The sequence below is a fragment of the Phaethon aethereus genome (assembly GCF_964289735.1).
Source record: "Phaethon aethereus genome assembly, chromosome: 13".
Lineage (NCBI taxonomy): Eukaryota > Metazoa > Chordata > Aves > Phaethontiformes > Phaethontidae > Phaethon > Phaethon aethereus.
In genome coordinates, this window is record NC_138589.1 from 11,439,492 (window position 1) to 11,458,571 (window position 19,080).

Sequence of the window (19,080 nt, forward strand, 5' to 3'; positions counted from 1 at the left end):
ACCTACTTCTGCAGGAATAGGTTGTAAGAAATTAGAAAAATCGAACAAGATAACTACAGAATAGCTTATATTGAAAGACTGTTTCTCCCACCTTCTCTATGTGACTTCTCTGCAGCTTCTTTAAGTTTTCTGTTCTCTTGTTCTAGTCTTTTCAACTTTAATTGCTGTTCTTCCATTTGCTGTTTTGTTCCCTCAAACTGTTGGACGATAGCCTGGTACGCCTTGTTCAAAGACCAGTTTTCTTGTTTTAGTTCTCTGATCTTTTCTTTAGTCAGATTTTCCCGTGCTTGCCTTGCCCGAATAGACACATCTGTAATGCCATGGTACAATGTATTTAAGCAGTATTCAGACTTGAATACAAGTTTCAGCAAATTATAACCCATTTTTTCTAATTTAAGCATTATGTACAACTGGTTTTTGTAAGATATAAATCAGTTCATGGGTCCCAGAAGATAAGGCCTGAGAGAGTGAAAAAAGTTCATCTGGAAAGAGAGCTATATAGTGGAGTGGCTGCAAGTTCCCGTCTTTTCTCTCAGACACTGAAAACATTCCTTCCTTAAAGGGCAAAGACAGTGTCAGCAAATCTCCCTCTCCCTAGCATGAGTGACTTAGAGCTGAGACAGAAATATGCACTGCAGTAAGCAAAGTGTATGTGCCCAGCATGGACTAGTCAGTCCTCTTGCCCCCTTCTTATTTTAATTACCTATGTAACGAAAGCTTTACCCACTTTCCCAGTAAATATGCTTCAATGACCTTTTACTGAATAGAAATTACTTAACAGTCCTTACAAAAGTAAAGTTTTACATCATCTGCAAAATTGTGGCTATATTGTTGCATCAGTAATAAAGGATCACACTTTCAAATTTTTCTTTTCATTTGTATGGGCTAAACAGTTTACCTATTAAAATGAAGGTTGAGATTTTACCCTTACTGTCAGACATTAAAGAGCCAGCATAATCTACTAACATACAAGTGTGAATATAACTTAGTACAGAACAGTTCCTTAGTATAGGATATAGGTGAAACCCAAGAACTGGTTTTGAAATACAGAGCTATCTGTTATTGATGACATATAACAATTTTGTGTGTTTAGAAGTGTTTCAGGCACTTACGGTTACTGTTAACTCCCTGTGAGAAGGCATAAGACACTTGGACAGCACAGAAATACACAGAAACTCATAAACTTATGATAGACCGCATATCCCACCCATGCAACACACAAAACTTGGAAGTGCTGTGCCTGGAATTGTTACATGGATGCAATAACATACAAATAAGGCCCTAGCTGAAGGTATACCCTGTATCTCAATCATTGTAGGTTTACCACTTCAGTTGCAATGGAATACTTAATAATGGCGGCATCCTCTAGTGTAGAGGAAACTTAAGGGATTGAAGAGTTCCAGTATGACTTTAATTTCATTACATCATTTCACAATCATTTCCTTACAATTTCAAAAGTCACTCAGATTGGAAAATAAAAACAAGTCTAAAACACCTAAAAAGCCTGAAACTATTGTTTTTATACAGATCATAGGGTACGCAACACTTTCTCATCTCCTGTACAGGACAAATACTCCCCCTGACACACCTCCCACCCGCCATGAATTAGGCTCAGAGAATACAAGCAGGAAATGTATTTTTATCAGAAGTACCTGGGAGTGGCGGAGGCTTTTCACATACCAGATTTTCAGTTAATGATTTTTCTTCCTAGCAGAGAAATAAAAAATGAGAAAATTTGCTTTAACAGTTATCCTTTCTGAAGTACTCTGAACACCATCACTGCTGGAGAACTTAAACAGAACTTTTGAAGCCGTTTCTTTTATATTAACAAAATTTAAGGTTGGATTCGCTACTATCAATGTACAATATGTCATTTACCCATCTTGACATCATTTTGTCACTTACCACTGCCATCAGTCACTTGTAGACACTTGAAACTGTTAATATTTTCTTTAGTTGTGAGAAATGTACAGTTATCAAAACAATTTTATGGCTGACATAAAAGTTACACGAACATAAAGCTTCTTGACCAAACAGGATAGATATTGCCCCACTTGTTAGTTTGTATAAAATGTGACTTTAGGATACTCAATTATGATGTGAACTGTCAGTCCCTAATTTGGAATCAGCAAAGAAATTAAGATGTAAAATGTTCTTCAACAAAGCTGAACTCTGTTTTCCCTTTGCTGGTAAAAAAAAAAAAGTACGTAATTTTACATTTTCAGACGGTTCCTTCATCGGGAAAGAACTGCAGGCTGAATTAGTATAACTAATGTATTTACTTGAGGTTAACATGACCAATATACAAATTTTCTCCACGTTTTTTATGAAACAGCAGTGAAGTTCTGTAAGGATCTGATGCCATGTAATTTAACATACTGAGACACTGATGACTAAATAAGTCAAAACTCAAAAACAATTTCAAAAGAAAGTATATGTGATCAAGAAGAAAAAAAGTGATGTTAACAATGGAAGAACTGACCATTTTTCTAAGTAATATTCTAGCAAGTTGATCTAAGTAACTAAACTTTCGGGTATTCTTTTTCAAGCTTATGAAAGCAGTCAGATGGGCCCAGCTGGAAAACTAGACAAAAATCTGGTGAAGCCAGACTCAGAATTTGAAAATTATCAGTAAGAGCTATCTTGCTATAACATGATGTCTTCCACTCTCAGTTTCTTTCTTTTGCGTGAGGAACAACAGAAGATACATTAAAAAACAAATACATAATGAATACCAAGTTTTGTATGGCTGGCTTACCTATATTAGCCATTTTTGTACCCCAAAAGAAAAAGATTCCCTAGTGGCAATAAATTAGTTTTCTTTTAAGTGACTGTAAACTATCAGCTCTTTATAACACCCTTTTTTCCAAAATGCATCACAAAGTAACCTTCATGTAAGTCTCACCTTTAAATTCAAGCCCAGATGTTGGTCTTCTGTTAAAGAAAAACAGATCTTTCAGTCAATTAAAAACAAAAGTATTTGTAAGTCCATAAATTGTAAGTGTTCACATGAACGTGTAAGTACATACATACTGCAAATAAATGTATGAAAGTCCTCCCAAAATCACAAATTAGGTCACTAACTTTCCATTATCTCCTTCATGGTGTATCAGGATACTGATGTGAGACCTTACTTTACCTCACACTGTATAGATGCAACTGTGGAAGAAATGAATTTGTATTGTTGTCTTCCACTATTCTTCAGCATTTGACTAAAGGACAAATGAAATTTTCATTGATTTTACTGGGCTTGAATCCTACTGCATCCCTGAACAAGGGAAGTGCAAATTTGATAGCTTCCAAAATTTGCAGCATTTACTATGTAGAAGGGGGATTAGAAACAGTTTATATATCCTATTCTTTTCAGTTTAATGAATCCACTTCCCAAATGGTTTTATTGAAGTAACCCATTCTTTCTGCATATTGTTCTCTATAAAGCTTTTTAAATAACTCCACTGAAATAATATTGAAACAACACTGGCATCCAACATGAATAAAACTTAGAAAGACAAAGATTTCTCAAAATGGACTCAGTTCTCGTTTCTCTTTCCTACCCAATAGCTACTAGAGTGTTACCACCCTCTGTAAAACTGTGTTTCGCAGCTCTGGAACAAATTCAAATTTTCTGATTTTAAATTAATGGACAAGATAATTATACAATAAAACTCCTATGCAGGTACATTGGTCTTGCTCTCTTGTAATATTTTTTTCTCCACAATATTCTATTTTTACAAGAAAATAGCTTAATGACAGGTCCAGTTATGAACCAAATGTCCCTGATATAATGAAACTTCTTATTGCAAAAAAAATTATTTGGGAAGCTTAACAGTTCAGAGCTGAGACTAATGATCATGTTCAGCTCTCTAGTCTGTCAGAACCTTCCTTTGTGACTTGATGTACAATTTTAAGGCCCAGACCTTAAAAGACAACAAGAATGATACTACTTTTGTAGAAAGGATAAACAATCCTAGTATCATGCCATTTGATTATTTAAAAAAAAGTTCTTACTGCCAATTTTCAGACATGACTTTTTTATCCAAGAAAAATGACTTACTACAAGTGTTTTATTCTCTCTCTTTAGCTTTTTTTTTAATAACATTGGTAGTTTCTACTTTTTTTCCTTTTTTTTGAGCATAGTAACACTCCAATAGTTTCCAAAGTATAAACTGGATTGATTCTGGCACATATATCAACTGAAACATAGTAGAGAATGACTGTACTAGACAAGACAAAGAGTTCACAAAACTTCACACACACACACCCCGCCTCTTTTTACACTGGCTGATAATGGATGTTTAGGAGTTTCAGTTATATAGTGAATATAGACCAATCTTCCCTCCTTATGCAGATTTTTAATTTTCTGTAACTACTAGAAATGCCTAAGTATTTAGCAGCATTTCTTCCATTGCACTTTAAAAAAATATATATCGTTATCATATAGTATTAGATTTATTTTACTAAAAAAATATTTTTCCCCATGGTATTAAAAGATACGGCATTTTGATTAAAGTAAGCTTGTTTACCTTCTATTCGCACGTTTGACTCCTCCACCAGCACCTGAAATTCAGTTTCATCAGAAGGCACCTCCTTCTTGTCAGCATGAGTACTAGGAGACAGTGGAAACCCTTCCTATGTAAAAATAAGACAAGCCTATCTAAATCATGATAACACTATTAAAATAGCCCATGTGTCTTGATATCTGTATGAAACCTTTAGTGTACTAATGTCCCATTCACATTTGGAATTGTACTCCAATATTTTAAGATAATAAATGATAAGGCATACTTTTTCTGGTTTAGGTCTCTATGTAAATAAAATCTAAACCTTACAATGATCAACAGGATGTAGGAAGCTATGATAGTCATTTAATTCATGGGGCAACTACTCCCTGTCACCTTATTCAGTCACAAGAGTCTGTGAAATTACCCTATGTTTGCTTGTTCTGTGTTGTATCTAAACTTGCTTTTAATAAAAGATCAATCATTTATCTACTATATCACAGCACTGAGGGATTCATGAATAATTTTTTACATTGTCTCTGCTGTTTGTCTCCTGTTGATCACATACCCGTCCCACATATTCCACTCACTCCCTTTTTTTTCCTCCTCTCCTCTTACTGACTACTCTCTCTTCACCTAGGGATGTTTTCCAATTTCTTTCACATACATAGCATTTTATTGCCTCTTTACTACTCAGTTACTTCTTGCTATTTGTTGAATTTTCATATCATTTTGGACAGAGATGCAAACTGAACTTTAAGTGCGTCTTAGGAATATTAACTTGTTCATTGCTGGTTCAGACAATCCAAACCTATAACACAAAAAAATCCCCTGGTCCTCAAGACAATTTGAAATTTATTTTGTTTTATTGTGATTCTCCCTGTCTCTACACAAGTCTCTGCTCATTAGCACAATACTGAATCAGTAACTAAACTTTCACCATTTGTAAAAGTAAAGCTCCTAGTGCTTTTAACAAATAATCTACTATGTAAGTATCACGCTCAACATAAAATATCAGATGTTTTACAAGGCTAAAGTATGCACAATAATTATACATAATACCAGTGTTTTCCTAATAAGGAAAGGCTCCTAATAATCAGAGATATGGAATCTCTGAGGATCAACAAACAAACTTAACTCATGTAGGAATAAACGAACCACAAAAAGAAACATGTGAAATAAAAACTGAATAAATGTCTAAAGATTAAAAAGAGAATGAAAAGCCTTCAAAATACTTAATATTTGCATTACTATATTAAAACACAGTAAAGGAATGAATGCATTTTAAAATACTACCTTTTTATTTTTGCAGGGAACAGCATAAATAGCATCGGTGCTAAAGCTTTCTCCCCGTTTCTCATTACTCTGACAGCTGGACTCTGCCTCTTTATCAGCATCTGAAAGATAGGTATCCATGTCCTCATCCTCACAATAATTGCCTGATATCTCCAGGGACCGTACAGGAGATCTGTCACTACCATGAAGTTTCCAGTTGGGCCTGCAAATAGAAAGCAGTTTAAAGCCCATTTCAGTGTTGCTTACTCTTCCAAAAAAATACACTCTACTAAAGTAGAACCACCAGCCTTAGAATATACACAACAAGTCTAAACAGCCGACACAGACAGATATCTAAGATTGTTAACTGCAAACAAGGAATCTAGCCTTCAAAATAGACAATTAACACTGGAGCTACATTTTCTTCTCCATCTTAAAGAAAATGCCAGATTAGAGATAGAAGGTTGTTAATTCTACCAAAAGAAGAGCCTGAAGTAATTATTTAGCACAAAGGAAATAGCAGACATTTAATTCAGATGATTCCTCAGTGATTGTTTGTATAATTGATCATCATTTGGCAGAAATAATACATGTTTATATTTGTGACTGCTGTACAATCCAAATATCCCTCTCTGAAGACTGTATGTGTTGCATCACTTTATGACAAAAGGAATAAGGATTGTAGACACTTCAGACCCGATTTATGAGGCAGTGAGGAAAAAGTAAGTGGCTATAACACCAGGAGTTGAATTAGTTTGCTGTAACTCTTTGGTAAAACTGTATCATTGACAGATTCTATTTCTAACATAAGATATCAACACAGAAAGTATACGCTACCCCATTCTGAGCTCTGTGACTGTCACGTATGGTTCAAAGCATTCTTGTTCCACATAAGTGGAATCACTTTCAGAAAGCGATCGCTGCCGAGGCTGAGGAATAGCAACAGTGCGCCCTGTTAGTGTTGTTGCAAGGATAGCTGCTGCTAGAGCAGATCTGGAAGAAAACAGAATAAAGCAATGCAACAACACTGATGTCTTCTCTGTGCTACACATTTAATACTTTTTTTCCAATCACAAAATGTCTTCACTATTTAAGCAAAGCAAAAAGTTCACAGTTAATGAGTATAAACACCACTGGAAGTGCTAAGGCACTGCTTGTAAACTATTAACTCCCAAAGTAAAGCACAAAACTGAGCAAGCTATTGTAACGCAGCTATCTAAGAGTAAAGAACAATACCTATTGGTTTTCCCAAATCACAGGCATAAAAATCATGGAATATATTGAGTTACATTCCCAAAAGTGACATTGATAATTTACAGTACTTAGCACCTACTTAGCTTTAAGCTGAACACTTAAGTTTTCAACACACTTAGTGCTGTGTTGAAAAAGTATTTCATGTTCTGCTATTTTCTTTCCTAGTTTCCATCATTCCCTACTCTGAACCTTTTACTGATTACTCTGAAGCTGTTAATAAATGCTGGTACATTGCAAACTAGGGTAAGCGTAAGTAGATAGAAGTGCCTATCTATGGGATGCTACAGAGTATTGAGAAGGGTAAGATGAAGACGAAAAAACAAGTAGGAATAAAGATTAAAGGAGAGAAATGGTGAGAACCGTAACAGGAATTACAACAACTGGAGGTGAACAAGTAAGAAGAAATGAACTAGGATTAAGGAGGAACGTTACAGACACAAGAAAGACTACAGAAAACAACCATAATTAAACTAAACATAGAGAAGACATAAAAGAAAAAACTGTAAGAAACTACAAATGAAAAGAAAAATAAATTTGTATTTTCTCTTTATGCAACCTGCCTATATAGCTAATTCAAATCTAATCCAATGTGGTTTTCATGCCAGCCTTTAAGTTCCTGCTTTTTTTAATATGCAACAAAATGGCATGTTAGTAAAGTTTAATTTATGCTTTTCTAATGAGTTAAAATTTCCTGACTGCTACAGTCCTACACTTTAGCAGCCAAATTAAAAATGGCCCTAATTTTAAATGGTCCGTTTGTCTTTAATTGACTCAGATTTATAGTAAGTTACATATTCGTAATGGTCATTGTCCTAATTATTTAGCACACTTAGGAGTGGGAGAAAAATAGGTATCTTTAAAGCTCAAAGAAGGGAACAGCCCCAATTAAAAATATATTCTATTTACGAAAAGGTTTACGTAAATACTGCAGCAAGGACATGCAATTCTTCTAATCATGCTTTTCTAGTATGCTATTGTAGTTGATGAAACAAACAAACAAAAAAATCAAAACCTACCTGGGCCTTTCTGGAGAAGGGTTTGGACTACGAGGGGGAGGGGTGCGGGGAACTGCAGGTTTAGGAGCTATGGTAGCAGCAGGGACCAGGCCATGAGCTATATGCTTCTAAACAATTTAAAATAAAATTAGTTGACAGTGACTTTAAGGATCACAATGAAAAAAACATATAATTGAACATGTACAAAAACTAACAATGCAAAATAATATAAAAAGGAAGAACAATTACATGAAATTAATATAAATAAAAGACTTGAAATGGTTCCAAGTTTAACTTTTTAACATGTATGAACAGCTGCTAATGAAGGTTAGAAATGTAATTTACATAAGACCCATGATTGTAGGTTCTCCACCCGCTATATCATAATTTGCAAAAACAGAATTTTAATTTACTCAATTCAAGGTTTTTTCTTGTTTATATACAAGAAAAATGAAGAACCAGAAATTAACTTTTTTCAAAATATTTGAACCCTGCTTCAGAGTAACAATATTAGTCCCTTTAAGTCTGTCAGTCAGAAGTAATCTTCAGTCATAGCAGTACAACATGGAAGAAAAAACTATCACTAAACAAGTCTTGCAGTCAAAGGTTCAGCCTGAATAAAAAAAAAATCCTAATGCATTTTTATCAGCCATCCCAACAATTTTTTTAAAAGGGTAACATTAAATAGCAGGTCAGAAAAACTGGGACCAGACTACCCTACAAAGAGTATTTTGAATGGAATCACATAATGGTTGAGGTTGGAAGGGAGCACTGGAGATTATCTAGTCCAAGTCCCTGCTCAAAGTGGAGTCAGCTAGAGGGGGTTGCTTGGGATCCTGTACAGTCAGGTTTTGAGCATCTCCAACGGTAGATACTCCACAACCTCCCTGGGCAACCTGTTCCAGTGTTGGACCACCCTCACAATATTTTTTTTATTATTATTATAAGAGGAATTCTCTGTGGTGGAATTTGTACCCATTGCCTCTCTCTAGGCATCCAAAAATACTATGCCTCTGCTAGAGATTTTTTTTTTTTCTTTCAATTTTTCTTTAATTGTCATCTTTAACAGAATAATGAACAGGTGAATTGGGAAATACTATCCTTACAGGAAGCTGCAGCAAATAACTAAATGGTGCATGACAAAGATTGTCAGTCTTACCTTGTAAATCCACCCCTCCCCAATTCTGGCAGCCTGGCATGCCTCATTTTGTTTACTAAAGGCTGTTGACTGTAGATGTCTTACTATAATTACCAGGGAATACAGAGGAGGTAAAAGGATGCTGTCATCCCACAGTAAAAAGTAAGACAACAACAGAAGTTCAATACTTTATTTTCAATCTAATATTAAAAAAAAACTTCAATTACTTCAGGTAGGTTAAAAGGTAATACCTGTACCTTTGCTGACAATCCTACAACCCCTGGCTGCTCTATGCTTTCGCTATGAACTTTTTCCAGTTCACTTTACGGCAGTGAAGGTGTGCTTCGACGATCACCTCAGCAACCGTTGGAAGCCAACGAGCTGCACTTCCACCCCAGCGGCTCCAGCCCCGCAGCACCTAGAGGCCTCCCTGGAGGGAAGGGAACACCTCCCCGTCCCGCCAAAGCCAGGTGTTTCTGGAGAAGACAAGCAGGCCCGGGACTGAAAGGAGAGCACCAGCACCCGACCTCTGGACGCCTTAAATTTCTTTGCCTAGGATTTATTTTTCTCCCCGTTTTTTCACTTTAGTTTCAACAACCACCGGTGTCAACCGCAGGACGCGGCCGCCTACCCTGGAGGCTTCCGCTCGTTCCGCCCGGACATGGCCCCCCACCTCCCCCCTTGGCCCTGCTTCACAGGGAGAGAGACCCGCTCTGCCCAGGGCGATACTCACGAAGGGGCCCTTCCGGCCTCTCCTGAAACTAAACGCCATGAGGACCGGGCAGGTGACGTGTCTCTACCACCGCCTCCTGACTACTTTTTCCCCGGTTCGGACGCTTCCCCCATCGCGACCCGCCTGGTAACAACGGCGCGGTGGATTTGCTGCGGGTTTGCGCTCCCCCAATCAGCACACGCCTTGCTCACTCCTCCACCCTCCTTAGCAACCTACCAGTGGCAAGGCCCGCCCTACCTCGCCTTCTCATTCGCTCAGGGGACGCGAGCTGTCGCTTCCTATTTGCGGCCGCCGCTGTCAGCTAGGTGCGCACTCTGAGGCGGGCTGTTCGTCTGGCAGTTGTGAGGTGGCGTCTCTCCCGAGGGGGTGGTAGGGGTCTCCTTCCTGGCTTTTCTCCGCTGCCTTCTGTGCGGCCTCGGCAGGAGGGGCCGCGACTCCGAAAGGTCGGGGCGCCCGGGACGCAGCTCTGCCTTTTCTGGGCAGGTTAGCGGTGGGCCGGCGGCTGCCCTTGGGGCCGTCCCCCGCTCCTCTCAGAGCGGGCCCCCGGTGAGAGCTCCCTTGTAGGCCGGGGTGCAGGATGTAGCTCAGGGTGGTGTTTTTTGCGGTCGTACGGGCTCGTCTTCGGCTCTTCTCCTTAAATCGTGCGTTATCATCAAAGGCTCCCGTTTCCCTCTAAAGGCAGGGCACAGTATAAAGCTGGCAAACCTGAAAATAATTTCTCCCAGCAACTACCTTCTAATAATCTGTCTGGAGACTCCTACCAGCTGAGGGCTGAAGATGCCTCTGGAGTCAGCTTTGTAATTGAAGCAGACTTTCTCCCAGCAAGGGTGGATGAAGGCATAGAAAAGGCTGTGTGATTTGGTGGGGTTTTTTTTTAGCATCTGTGTGTCTTAATTCAGGTGTTTTTCAGATTGACTGGCAAAGTTGGGAGTGGAAGTTGCAAGCCAGCAACCTCTATTCAAGTAAACACAGTTGCTTACCGGTTTTGATATGTTAACCATAACTAAGGTAGCTTTGGGGAGGAGATAGCATCTCTTCCAGCATATTGCATCTTAGAAACTTTAATCATAAAATTAAGTTTGGAACAGGTTTATAAAATGTGTTAGTATCTCTTCCACCTTTCTTTTTAGGGTGTAACTGCTACTGAAGTAAAGATTTAAAGGAGGTCTGATGACAACAAAAGCAAACTTTCCTGTGACAACAGGATCTATAGTTGTCCCTTATGGGCATGTGATTGGAAATGAAAAATGGAGAGGGTCAGAGATAGCCCAAAGACTACAAGGTAAGCACAAACAAATTGGAAGAGGAAAAACAATTCAGGCAAAGCATTCCTCTCTATCAGCCAGTATTGTTAAGTTTGGCTGGAATATGCTTTATTCTGTGCCTGACGTCCCATATTTGTGGTACAGCCTATGTTAGCAGGCTGAAAATCCTATTTGTCCATCCTGTAGTGACGTGATCAGTTCTGTCATATTTGCGTAGCTGCTGAGCACTGCACAGAAGCAGCAGAACCGCAGCAGTGGGACTATTATGAACATGCACCTCCACTGAAGTTCCTTGAATTTACATGGATATGGCGACTGTGCTATCATCTGTTGGCACAGCAAACTAAATTAAGATGGTCCTTCCAGAGTAGCATGTGACGTTTTTGTTCAAGTCCAGAGTTTACTGTGAAGCTATAGCACTTTCAAATCTGTATTTTGAAAGTGCTATTAATTGGCATTACTAAAGGCATCACACAGTACTTTGGATTGCATGCACCATTTTTTCTCAAGGAAAAGAAAGGCTTTGAAACAATATGAAGTTGATTGCCAAGTCACTCCGATTATTGACACATCAGAATGTTGTGCTGTGAAGTAATTATTAGTTTGGGTTTTTTTAAACCACTGTATTTTTTCTTTTAACAATCTTGCCTTAAGGAAAAATTAGACTCATCTTTGAAGATGGCTTGGGACTTGTGGATTTTCATCTTTCAAACAGAACTTGCATTTTATATATTTCTGAAGCAGATTTGGTTGCAGGGGATGAATTCAAACGAAGATTGGTTCGGTTTAGAAATGTAAGTACTATGTAAAGAGAAAAGGAAATGTTTTCAATTGATATTTGTTTATTCCATGCTTCTGAAAATATTCTTCCTGTGTTATCTTTAAATTCTAGTGGAGCTAAACTTTTGTGATAATTTCCACCTGACAACTGGAAAATTACACAGCTGTGTAATAATAGAGTGTTAAACCTCAGTACTGTTCCTACAACTTCTGTTTCTTCCTCTGAACTTCTTTCAGGGAGCTCATACTTGACAGAAGTTTTCGCTCTGTTGTATTACATCAGCATGTCATTAACAAGGTCTTTTCTTCTTTTTTCCTTTCAATACAGGCCAACAGTCTTGGGGGAATTGTAATTGTGGAGAGAACCCAAATAAGTGATCAGTACTTCTTAGCAGTACAAAAGCTTGTTGTGCTAGAACTTGGAATGGTGTTGCTTCCTGTGGCAAATCAAGGAGAAGCTTCTCAACTTATTACTCAGCTAGTAAGTTTCTATGTCTAGTGGACAAACGTTTATTAAAGTATAGGACACCAGGAGAATTACCCGTTTTCCCACAATCATCACTCTTTTCAGAAAGAATACCTGTGATCTTAAAGGAACACAACGTATTTTGTTGTTTGAATGTAGGGAATAAATATCTTGCAACACTAATATGGTAGTATAGTTCAGCGGAAAAGAGGGCTCATCTGGGAACAAAGGAAAAAAAGTTGAATGTGATACTGGATTTTTTTTAATGCGATCTTGCACTGAGATGCCACTGGATAGCGTTAGGCAATACTCAGTTAAGTTCTCTGTCAAAATTGACTTGAGATTTTGCTTTGTCTCAGGCTGGGGAAACTGTGTTCTTATATTGTTTCTGTTTTCCTGATTGCATAAAAAAGATGACAAAATCATCGTTTTAATAAATGGTGGTATTAAGAAACTGTTGGTTTCCTAGTGAGACTTTGTGGATCTACATCAAAACCCTTAATAAGGTCGCACACTTAGGGAGGGAGCTTGGTTTTAAAACTACCTAGTGATTGCATTGAACTCTTTTGAGATGAAAGAAAACTATTTTAAAAACTAAAAGCAGAGCTCCAGCAGAGGGCACTCAGTGTCATTTACGGTTTTGTTTTGCTTCAGGTCCGTGAACAAAGTAAGGATCACAACAGTAACCCCTTTCTTCGTAAACAGTGTTCTCAGCTAGCAGAGCCATCAGTGTTTCGGACGGTGCAGCAAATTCCAGGAGTTGGGAAAACAAAAGCTCTGCTTTTACTGCAACAGTTTGGAAGTATCCACCGGCTTTGTAACGCATCTGTCAAAGAGCTTGAGCTAATAGTTGGACAAACGGTAGCACAACAAATTTACACTTTTTTATGTTCCTGACATGCATATGTAGTGCTGTTTTGGAAAACAAAGACTTTTTGTTTGTTTCTTGTGAATTATAAAGTTTTGTTTTTAATAATCACATTATGGTACTTTCTATAAACCTCCTAACAACTAGAGGGTGTTGACTAATTGTCTGGATATTACTCTGCCACTGCTTCTTTACAGCTGTTCTGCTCATGTAGATTGAGCTGTGAAAATTACTTTGGAAAGAGGGCTGTAAAGTGTTCTGCATCTATCTTGTGCAAAAACTGAGAAAGCTGTCTTTTTAAGTATCCACAGGAAAAAAATTGGAAAAACAATTTGCTTGCTTTTGTCTTCCAGAAATAATGGGCGGTGTTATATTATCCATAACTGGAAATGTGAGTTACAGTGCTTTAAAAAAGTTTGCACACATTGATTTATAACTTCTTGGCATTCCTTTGGGAAGTCCTAGTTCTACTGGAATACATCTAAACTGACTTATTACTCTGGCTCCTTTTTCAGTTCACAGGGTGTTATAAAATTTATTCCCTTGAGTCTAACAGACAAAATCTTGGTTAGTTCATGTTGCACTTTTGAATATAGGTTGGGATAATTATAATCAATTACAGTGTATTTTGGCATACTATGAATTATAATGTATTGTTTTATAAATTATACAATAATGTATTCTATGAAGAAAATAATAGGGGAAGCTTTTATCAAAATTCATAATTCATCCTGTTCTTCCAGTATTAATCCTTTGAAAAAGGTATTTGTAAAGAAGAGGATTGGCTTTCCTGATATAGAATCATAGAATCATTAAGGTTGGAAAAGACCTCTAAGATCATCAAGTCAAACCATCAACCCAACACCATTTTATTTTAAACTATGTTCTTATCCTATTTAGTAAGGGTAAAGTTGCCTTTTGCCTTATGTACCCATTAAGGAGGTGTGCAAAAAGCTTCTTTCATACTACTTGAGTTTTGGATCACAGCAGGAAGGCAGTTGAGCAGGATTTTCAACTCAGTTTTGTAAAGTGGAGAGAAGTGAATAATAGAACCTTGGCAACTCTGTAACCACTCTCATCCACCAGTTAGCATGGACAGCAGCTAGACCTGTTATTTATTGATTCCTTACTTGGGATGAAAATGCACTTCTAATTTGGGCCTAACTATTTAATTTACTGAATAATGAACACAAGAATTCCCAAAACTACAGAACAAGATACTACTTTTTTACAACTAGGGAATGCTTAAGCTTCTTTCTAAATCTGTTTAGATTTTATTCCCTCTGCCAGACTTTGCACTTTGCTATGGAGACTGGATTTCACATCTAAAGGTATGTGGCTATCAATGTTGCAAGGCAAACATCTTTTTACTACTTCAGATAGCCATCTGTTCAGTACATTAAATAAAGTTCAATTAAAGTAGTAACAATTAGTACTAATGGGGTTATAGGCTAAACTACTAATCCATTGCAAACTTTTATTTTTAGGGCTCTCTAGTAGCCCTATACATCCTTGGGGATAGAAACTTGTTACAACTATTTCTGCGGTCTGAGCAAGAATTTCACTGGCTGTGAAGTTAGTATTTGCCTTAAGTTAGCTGTTGGCTACTGCTCAGCATAGAGTGAGTCTTTAGTTAGCTGACAGAAAATAGTGAGTATGTATTTGTATGGCACTTGAGAAGCCCAAATTTTGACTTCAGTTGGGGGCTGGAGGTTTAAATAAAGAGAGAACCCCACCCCACGCTTTCCTCAAGTACTAGTGAGTGTAATGATGGGAAGGAAGGGCAGATAATCATGCAGCTAAGGCAGAAGATATTTGCAGGAAGACCATCAGAGTGGACAAAGAGAAATTAAGAGCTGAAAGGGTGATTCATGTGACTTTGCTAAAGATTTCATTAGCTGGATAGTAATTTTAGCCATACATGCAAAGTAAATCTCTTCTACATGGAATATTGTATGGCAGGGTCTTACATATCAGTATATGACTGCTGCTGCTTGTGTGGGTAAAAGAAGTGCTACTACAAATACACATGAAGAATAACTACTAAGGATAGGTGAGTTGAGTAATTTACCATTTTTTTATGTAACCTTTATAAAGAAACTCTAGAAATATGCTAACACTCTTTGTAAGGAAGCAAGTTTTAGAATATAATTTATAAGCTCCTGTATTATACAATATAAACTTTTAAGAAAGATCGTTTTAGATTTTTGTAAGCAACATTACAGAAACAGGCAAGAGGTATGCCAGCAGTAAATAGTGAAAACCTGTAAATTATGCTGCATCATCTAAGCTCTGGCAGAAGCAAAAAGCTACTACTAAATGGCAGCATCTGATTTTTATTCTTAAATAAGTCATCAACATATATACACCTATTACATAAGAAACTAAAAATAAATGACAACTTTAAAGTTTACATCCAGACACAAACTTTCCCCTTATTTTAAGTTTTGAGTATCAAACAGCATATATCTACTCTGTAGATGGCAATGTTAACTAACACTACAGTGTTAGCAATTTTCAATTATTTTGACTTTCAGAAAATAGAATTTCAAAGAAATGCTCAGTTATTTTTTATTCTCCCTCTAGTATTTATAGCAAATACTTGCTCTTTAATTGTTCCAAGGGAGGAAGATGATTTTATATCTTTTTTTTTACTTGGTGTGAGAGCAAATAAATAGTCTGCCACTTAGACTTGCAAGCACTTATTTTTTTCATATTTTAAAGCATCACCACAATTTACATACTCTTGATCAATACACTGGACTATGTCAGTTTTGAGACTTGTTCCACAGCTATCAATTTTATCAAGACTAACGAGATACAAGTCTTATGGTAAGTAGGTTAAATGATTTCAAGTTTGGAATAAAGCCTGTTTTTAACAATTGAATCAGCAGGCATTTAAAGTGTAACCTCGATCAGAAAAAGGCCAGAGTAAAAGCCTTTTGTAGTTCAAAAGATCTTTTGACTTCTAAGCCTCCAAATTCTCTTCCAGAATTAACTATTCAGTAGAATGTACCTAGTACTCTCAGAAAGAGAATGTCTACGCATAGAAACCACAATTATATGACACTGCCCCTGAGCACAAGGCTAGTTTCTCTGAATAACTTTATTCTCTTGCTTGTGGTTTGTTAAGATAATTCTTTAAAATAGAGTTAAGTGATGATTTATTGACTCTAAACTTTTACAGCACAATTACGCTTTAAATGTGTCCCCTGTTGTTTTGCATGCAGCATCAAGTTTGTAATAAATAAATCCCATCTATCATAGTTAAAAAAATTAGTCATCATACTGTATTTTGAAATTCCAAAGGAATCCAGTCCTCATGTAAGCAATTTCATCATCTACATCTTGTTATTGCATACCTCCCCAGCCACTTCATTCTAACCTTCAAATGCTTAAGTTTTACAGTTTTTGCCAGCCTCTGACCTTCAATGTCTCAATACACAGTAAATTAAGTCAGTGGCATTTGTCTGAATTTATACACATGTATATAAAAAGATACATGATTAATATTTTTATATACATTTTAAAGAAAAATGTCATGTTAACCAATCCTTCTGAAAGACTCAGTACAATGAACTTTCTGTATTCAAAAGTGTGAAGGGAGAAAGCTTCTTCTTAATCTGAGAACTTCCAGCCACAGCTGAAGGCAGGCAGAGGGTGCTTGCAGCTTTCTGTCTATTTTTAGTTCCCCAACTTAGAAAAGGCAGTTTCAGTGGGGCTTTCTTGGTCTGATCAATCTTATCATCTTCCATTGCTAAACAGATTAAGGAGTATGTCTTCTGCATTCCCACAGAATAAGTTGCACTCTTACTATGCTGTAGAACAAAGAGAAACATTATAAGAATCAGTCATGCAAAATGGGTCAAAATTTTGAAGATAACAAAAGGTTACTGTGCAAATAGTTTTCCAAAGCAGACTACAGCAAGCTTTCTGTGCTAATGACATACTAACTGAACACAAGGCCCTTCAGCATGCTGTGATTCTGATATTTTGCCCATGTATACCCTGGAGTCTACCATGCAAAGTGTAAAGGGACTTACAAATCTTTTCCATGGGCTGTGTTATAGTTAGTAGTTACTGGCTTCTAGCCTAACTATATGACATATACACTAAGCTCTCTACAAAGCTTAAGTATGTAGCTCTTGCGCAAATCTCTGAAGGGGAGTCTTTTTGCTGTCTTTGGACAGGTTCCATGTTGATTGCAAATATGACAAGAGCTACTGTAAGGACATTCTTTTGGGATACTTGAGAGAAGACAGAAGGCTGTGCGACTTAGCTGTGCCCTGAAGCAGTTTCGTTATATTCTAGCCTTTTGTTTCCAGTAACAGTTTGGAATGGCAGGTGTGAAATTCCTTATTTTCAATAAGGAAAAATCAACTTCTTAAACAAAACAAGAAAACCTAACAACAGTAAAAGTACCTTGCTAACTTCTAAGGCAACAATACTTCAGTGCCTAAGCTTGCCAGGGAATGTTAGAAGCATGTAGCAGAGGATTTAACTGAACTACAGGTTCTCTCACACTACAAATAAGTTTAAGTTATTTAGAGCTTAACATTTTTTAATCTTGTGATCATTTTTCCTTAGTCTAAAGCTTCTACAGCAGCTTAGTAACTGACTAGACAGTTAAAGTCCACCAAAATTAAAAATACATACATTAATACATGTTCTAATACAAAAGTTATGGATCATTTGTGTTAACAGTGCGTAGAAAATAAGCATGTGGTCTTGCATGTTCTATTGTTTCATTGTGGCTTTTCCAATGCTGAACAGGGTAATATTTTCATCCTCTGGGTTAAGTTAGGGGAAAATAAAATATGCCCTGGAATTTATAATGCAATTAATCTAAGTAGCTCCGCTACAAAAAAACCTCACCACCCAAACATTCATATGCACACAGACTGTTCTTTAGCTTGCTAAGTCACGATAATTTAAACAGACTGTTTGAAACTGAACACATGCCTGAATGCTTTATATATTCACTGGTGGAGTGGGATATCTGACTACATGAAAGTAAACATTAATCAGGGACTGAAGCCAGGAAAGTTTAAAAACCTCTCACATATCCAATCTGCAAAACATATTTGCTTCATTACATACCATAGATGCTGCTGTATCCTGGCAACTGATAACCTCAATCTCAATGGGCTGCTCTCCCATGCTTTTGAATTTTTCTAGCACCTCATTCACTCCAAGCCACTTGCAATCCATGTCACCAACTGAAACAATGTAGTCACCTTCTTTTAGGCCCATCAACTGTCAAAAAATTTTGCACAGGTTATTATCTGGAATTAGAACGATGTGTAAAATGTTTTTGTCATCATACAGTATCTGCCCTAAAGGCACTTCCCTCTTAGATGCTATAAAACCATTGCCCAGCAGACATGTGGAAGGTAAATGTATACATAACATAGGAACATGCAACTTTTTCAAGTACACAAATTACCTATTTGAGTTACCGTTGATAAATGTGATCCTGGCATACTCAAATACTTTTTATACTCAAACTCTTTTTATGTCCTTTTCACTTTTCTCCTTAAGTAAATGCAACCTGTTTTTCACTACCCTATCATCCCCCATGAGAGGTTTTCTCTAGTTTTTACTTCTATTTCTTCAGTATTTTTATTTGTACTTCTCTGGTTGCTTCTGCCTTTCCTATAGCTAAACTGTGCTCATCACTGCATGCTGCTTTATCCCTTTGTTTTTTCCTTCCAAAAGAACAACATATTAAGCATATTAGAAACCAATAATATGTTCTTTCCCTTCTTTCTGCTTGGGCACACACTACCTTGCCTTCCCTTCCTGAT

General features: G+C 37.1%; 3 protein-coding genes across 3 annotated transcripts in view; 1 reads left to right on the forward strand and 2 right to left on the reverse strand.

Annotated features, from left to right (window-relative positions):
- The window catches only part of CEP89 (centrosomal protein 89), a gene marked incomplete at both ends in the record, with an annotated part of 38,559 nt that extends 28,626 nt beyond the window's left edge, over window positions 1–9,933 (reverse strand). The window contains 8 exons of the mRNA XM_082005808.1: window positions 92–310; window positions 1,653–1,707; window positions 2,906–2,934; window positions 4,524–4,629; window positions 5,796–5,997; window positions 6,612–6,767; window positions 8,045–8,151; window positions 9,895–9,933. Of these exons, the coding sequence (XP_081861934.1) occupies window positions 92–310; window positions 1,653–1,707; window positions 2,906–2,934; window positions 4,524–4,629; window positions 5,796–5,997; window positions 6,612–6,767; window positions 8,045–8,151; window positions 9,895–9,933 (913 nt within the window). The remainder of the gene's footprint in view (window positions 1–91; window positions 311–1,652; window positions 1,708–2,905; window positions 2,935–4,523; window positions 4,630–5,795; window positions 5,998–6,611; window positions 6,768–8,044; window positions 8,152–9,894) is intronic.
- Window positions 9,934–11,064: 1,131 nt separating this feature from the next.
- On the forward strand, window positions 11,065–13,302 carry FAAP24 (FA core complex associated protein 24; the record flags this gene model as incomplete). Its single annotated transcript, XM_082005931.1, has 4 exons — window positions 11,065–11,176; window positions 11,814–11,953; window positions 12,268–12,420; window positions 13,060–13,302. 4 exons carry the CDS (start codon window positions 11,065–11,067, stop codon window positions 13,300–13,302), a joined length of 648 nt encoding a protein of 215 aa, XP_081862057.1.
- A 3,537-nt stretch (window positions 13,303–16,839) lies between these two features.
- RHPN2 (rhophilin Rho GTPase binding protein 2) overlaps window positions 16,840–19,080 on the reverse strand; it is a gene marked incomplete at its 3' end in the record, with an annotated part of 29,438 nt that continues 27,197 nt past the window's right edge. The window contains exons 14-15 of the mRNA XM_082005675.1: window positions 18,374–18,529; window positions 16,840–17,091 (exon numbers count right to left, since the gene is read on the reverse strand). Coding sequence (XP_081861801.1) covers window positions 16,840–17,091; window positions 18,374–18,529 — 408 coding nt within the window. The remainder of the gene's footprint in view (window positions 17,092–18,373; window positions 18,530–19,080) is intronic.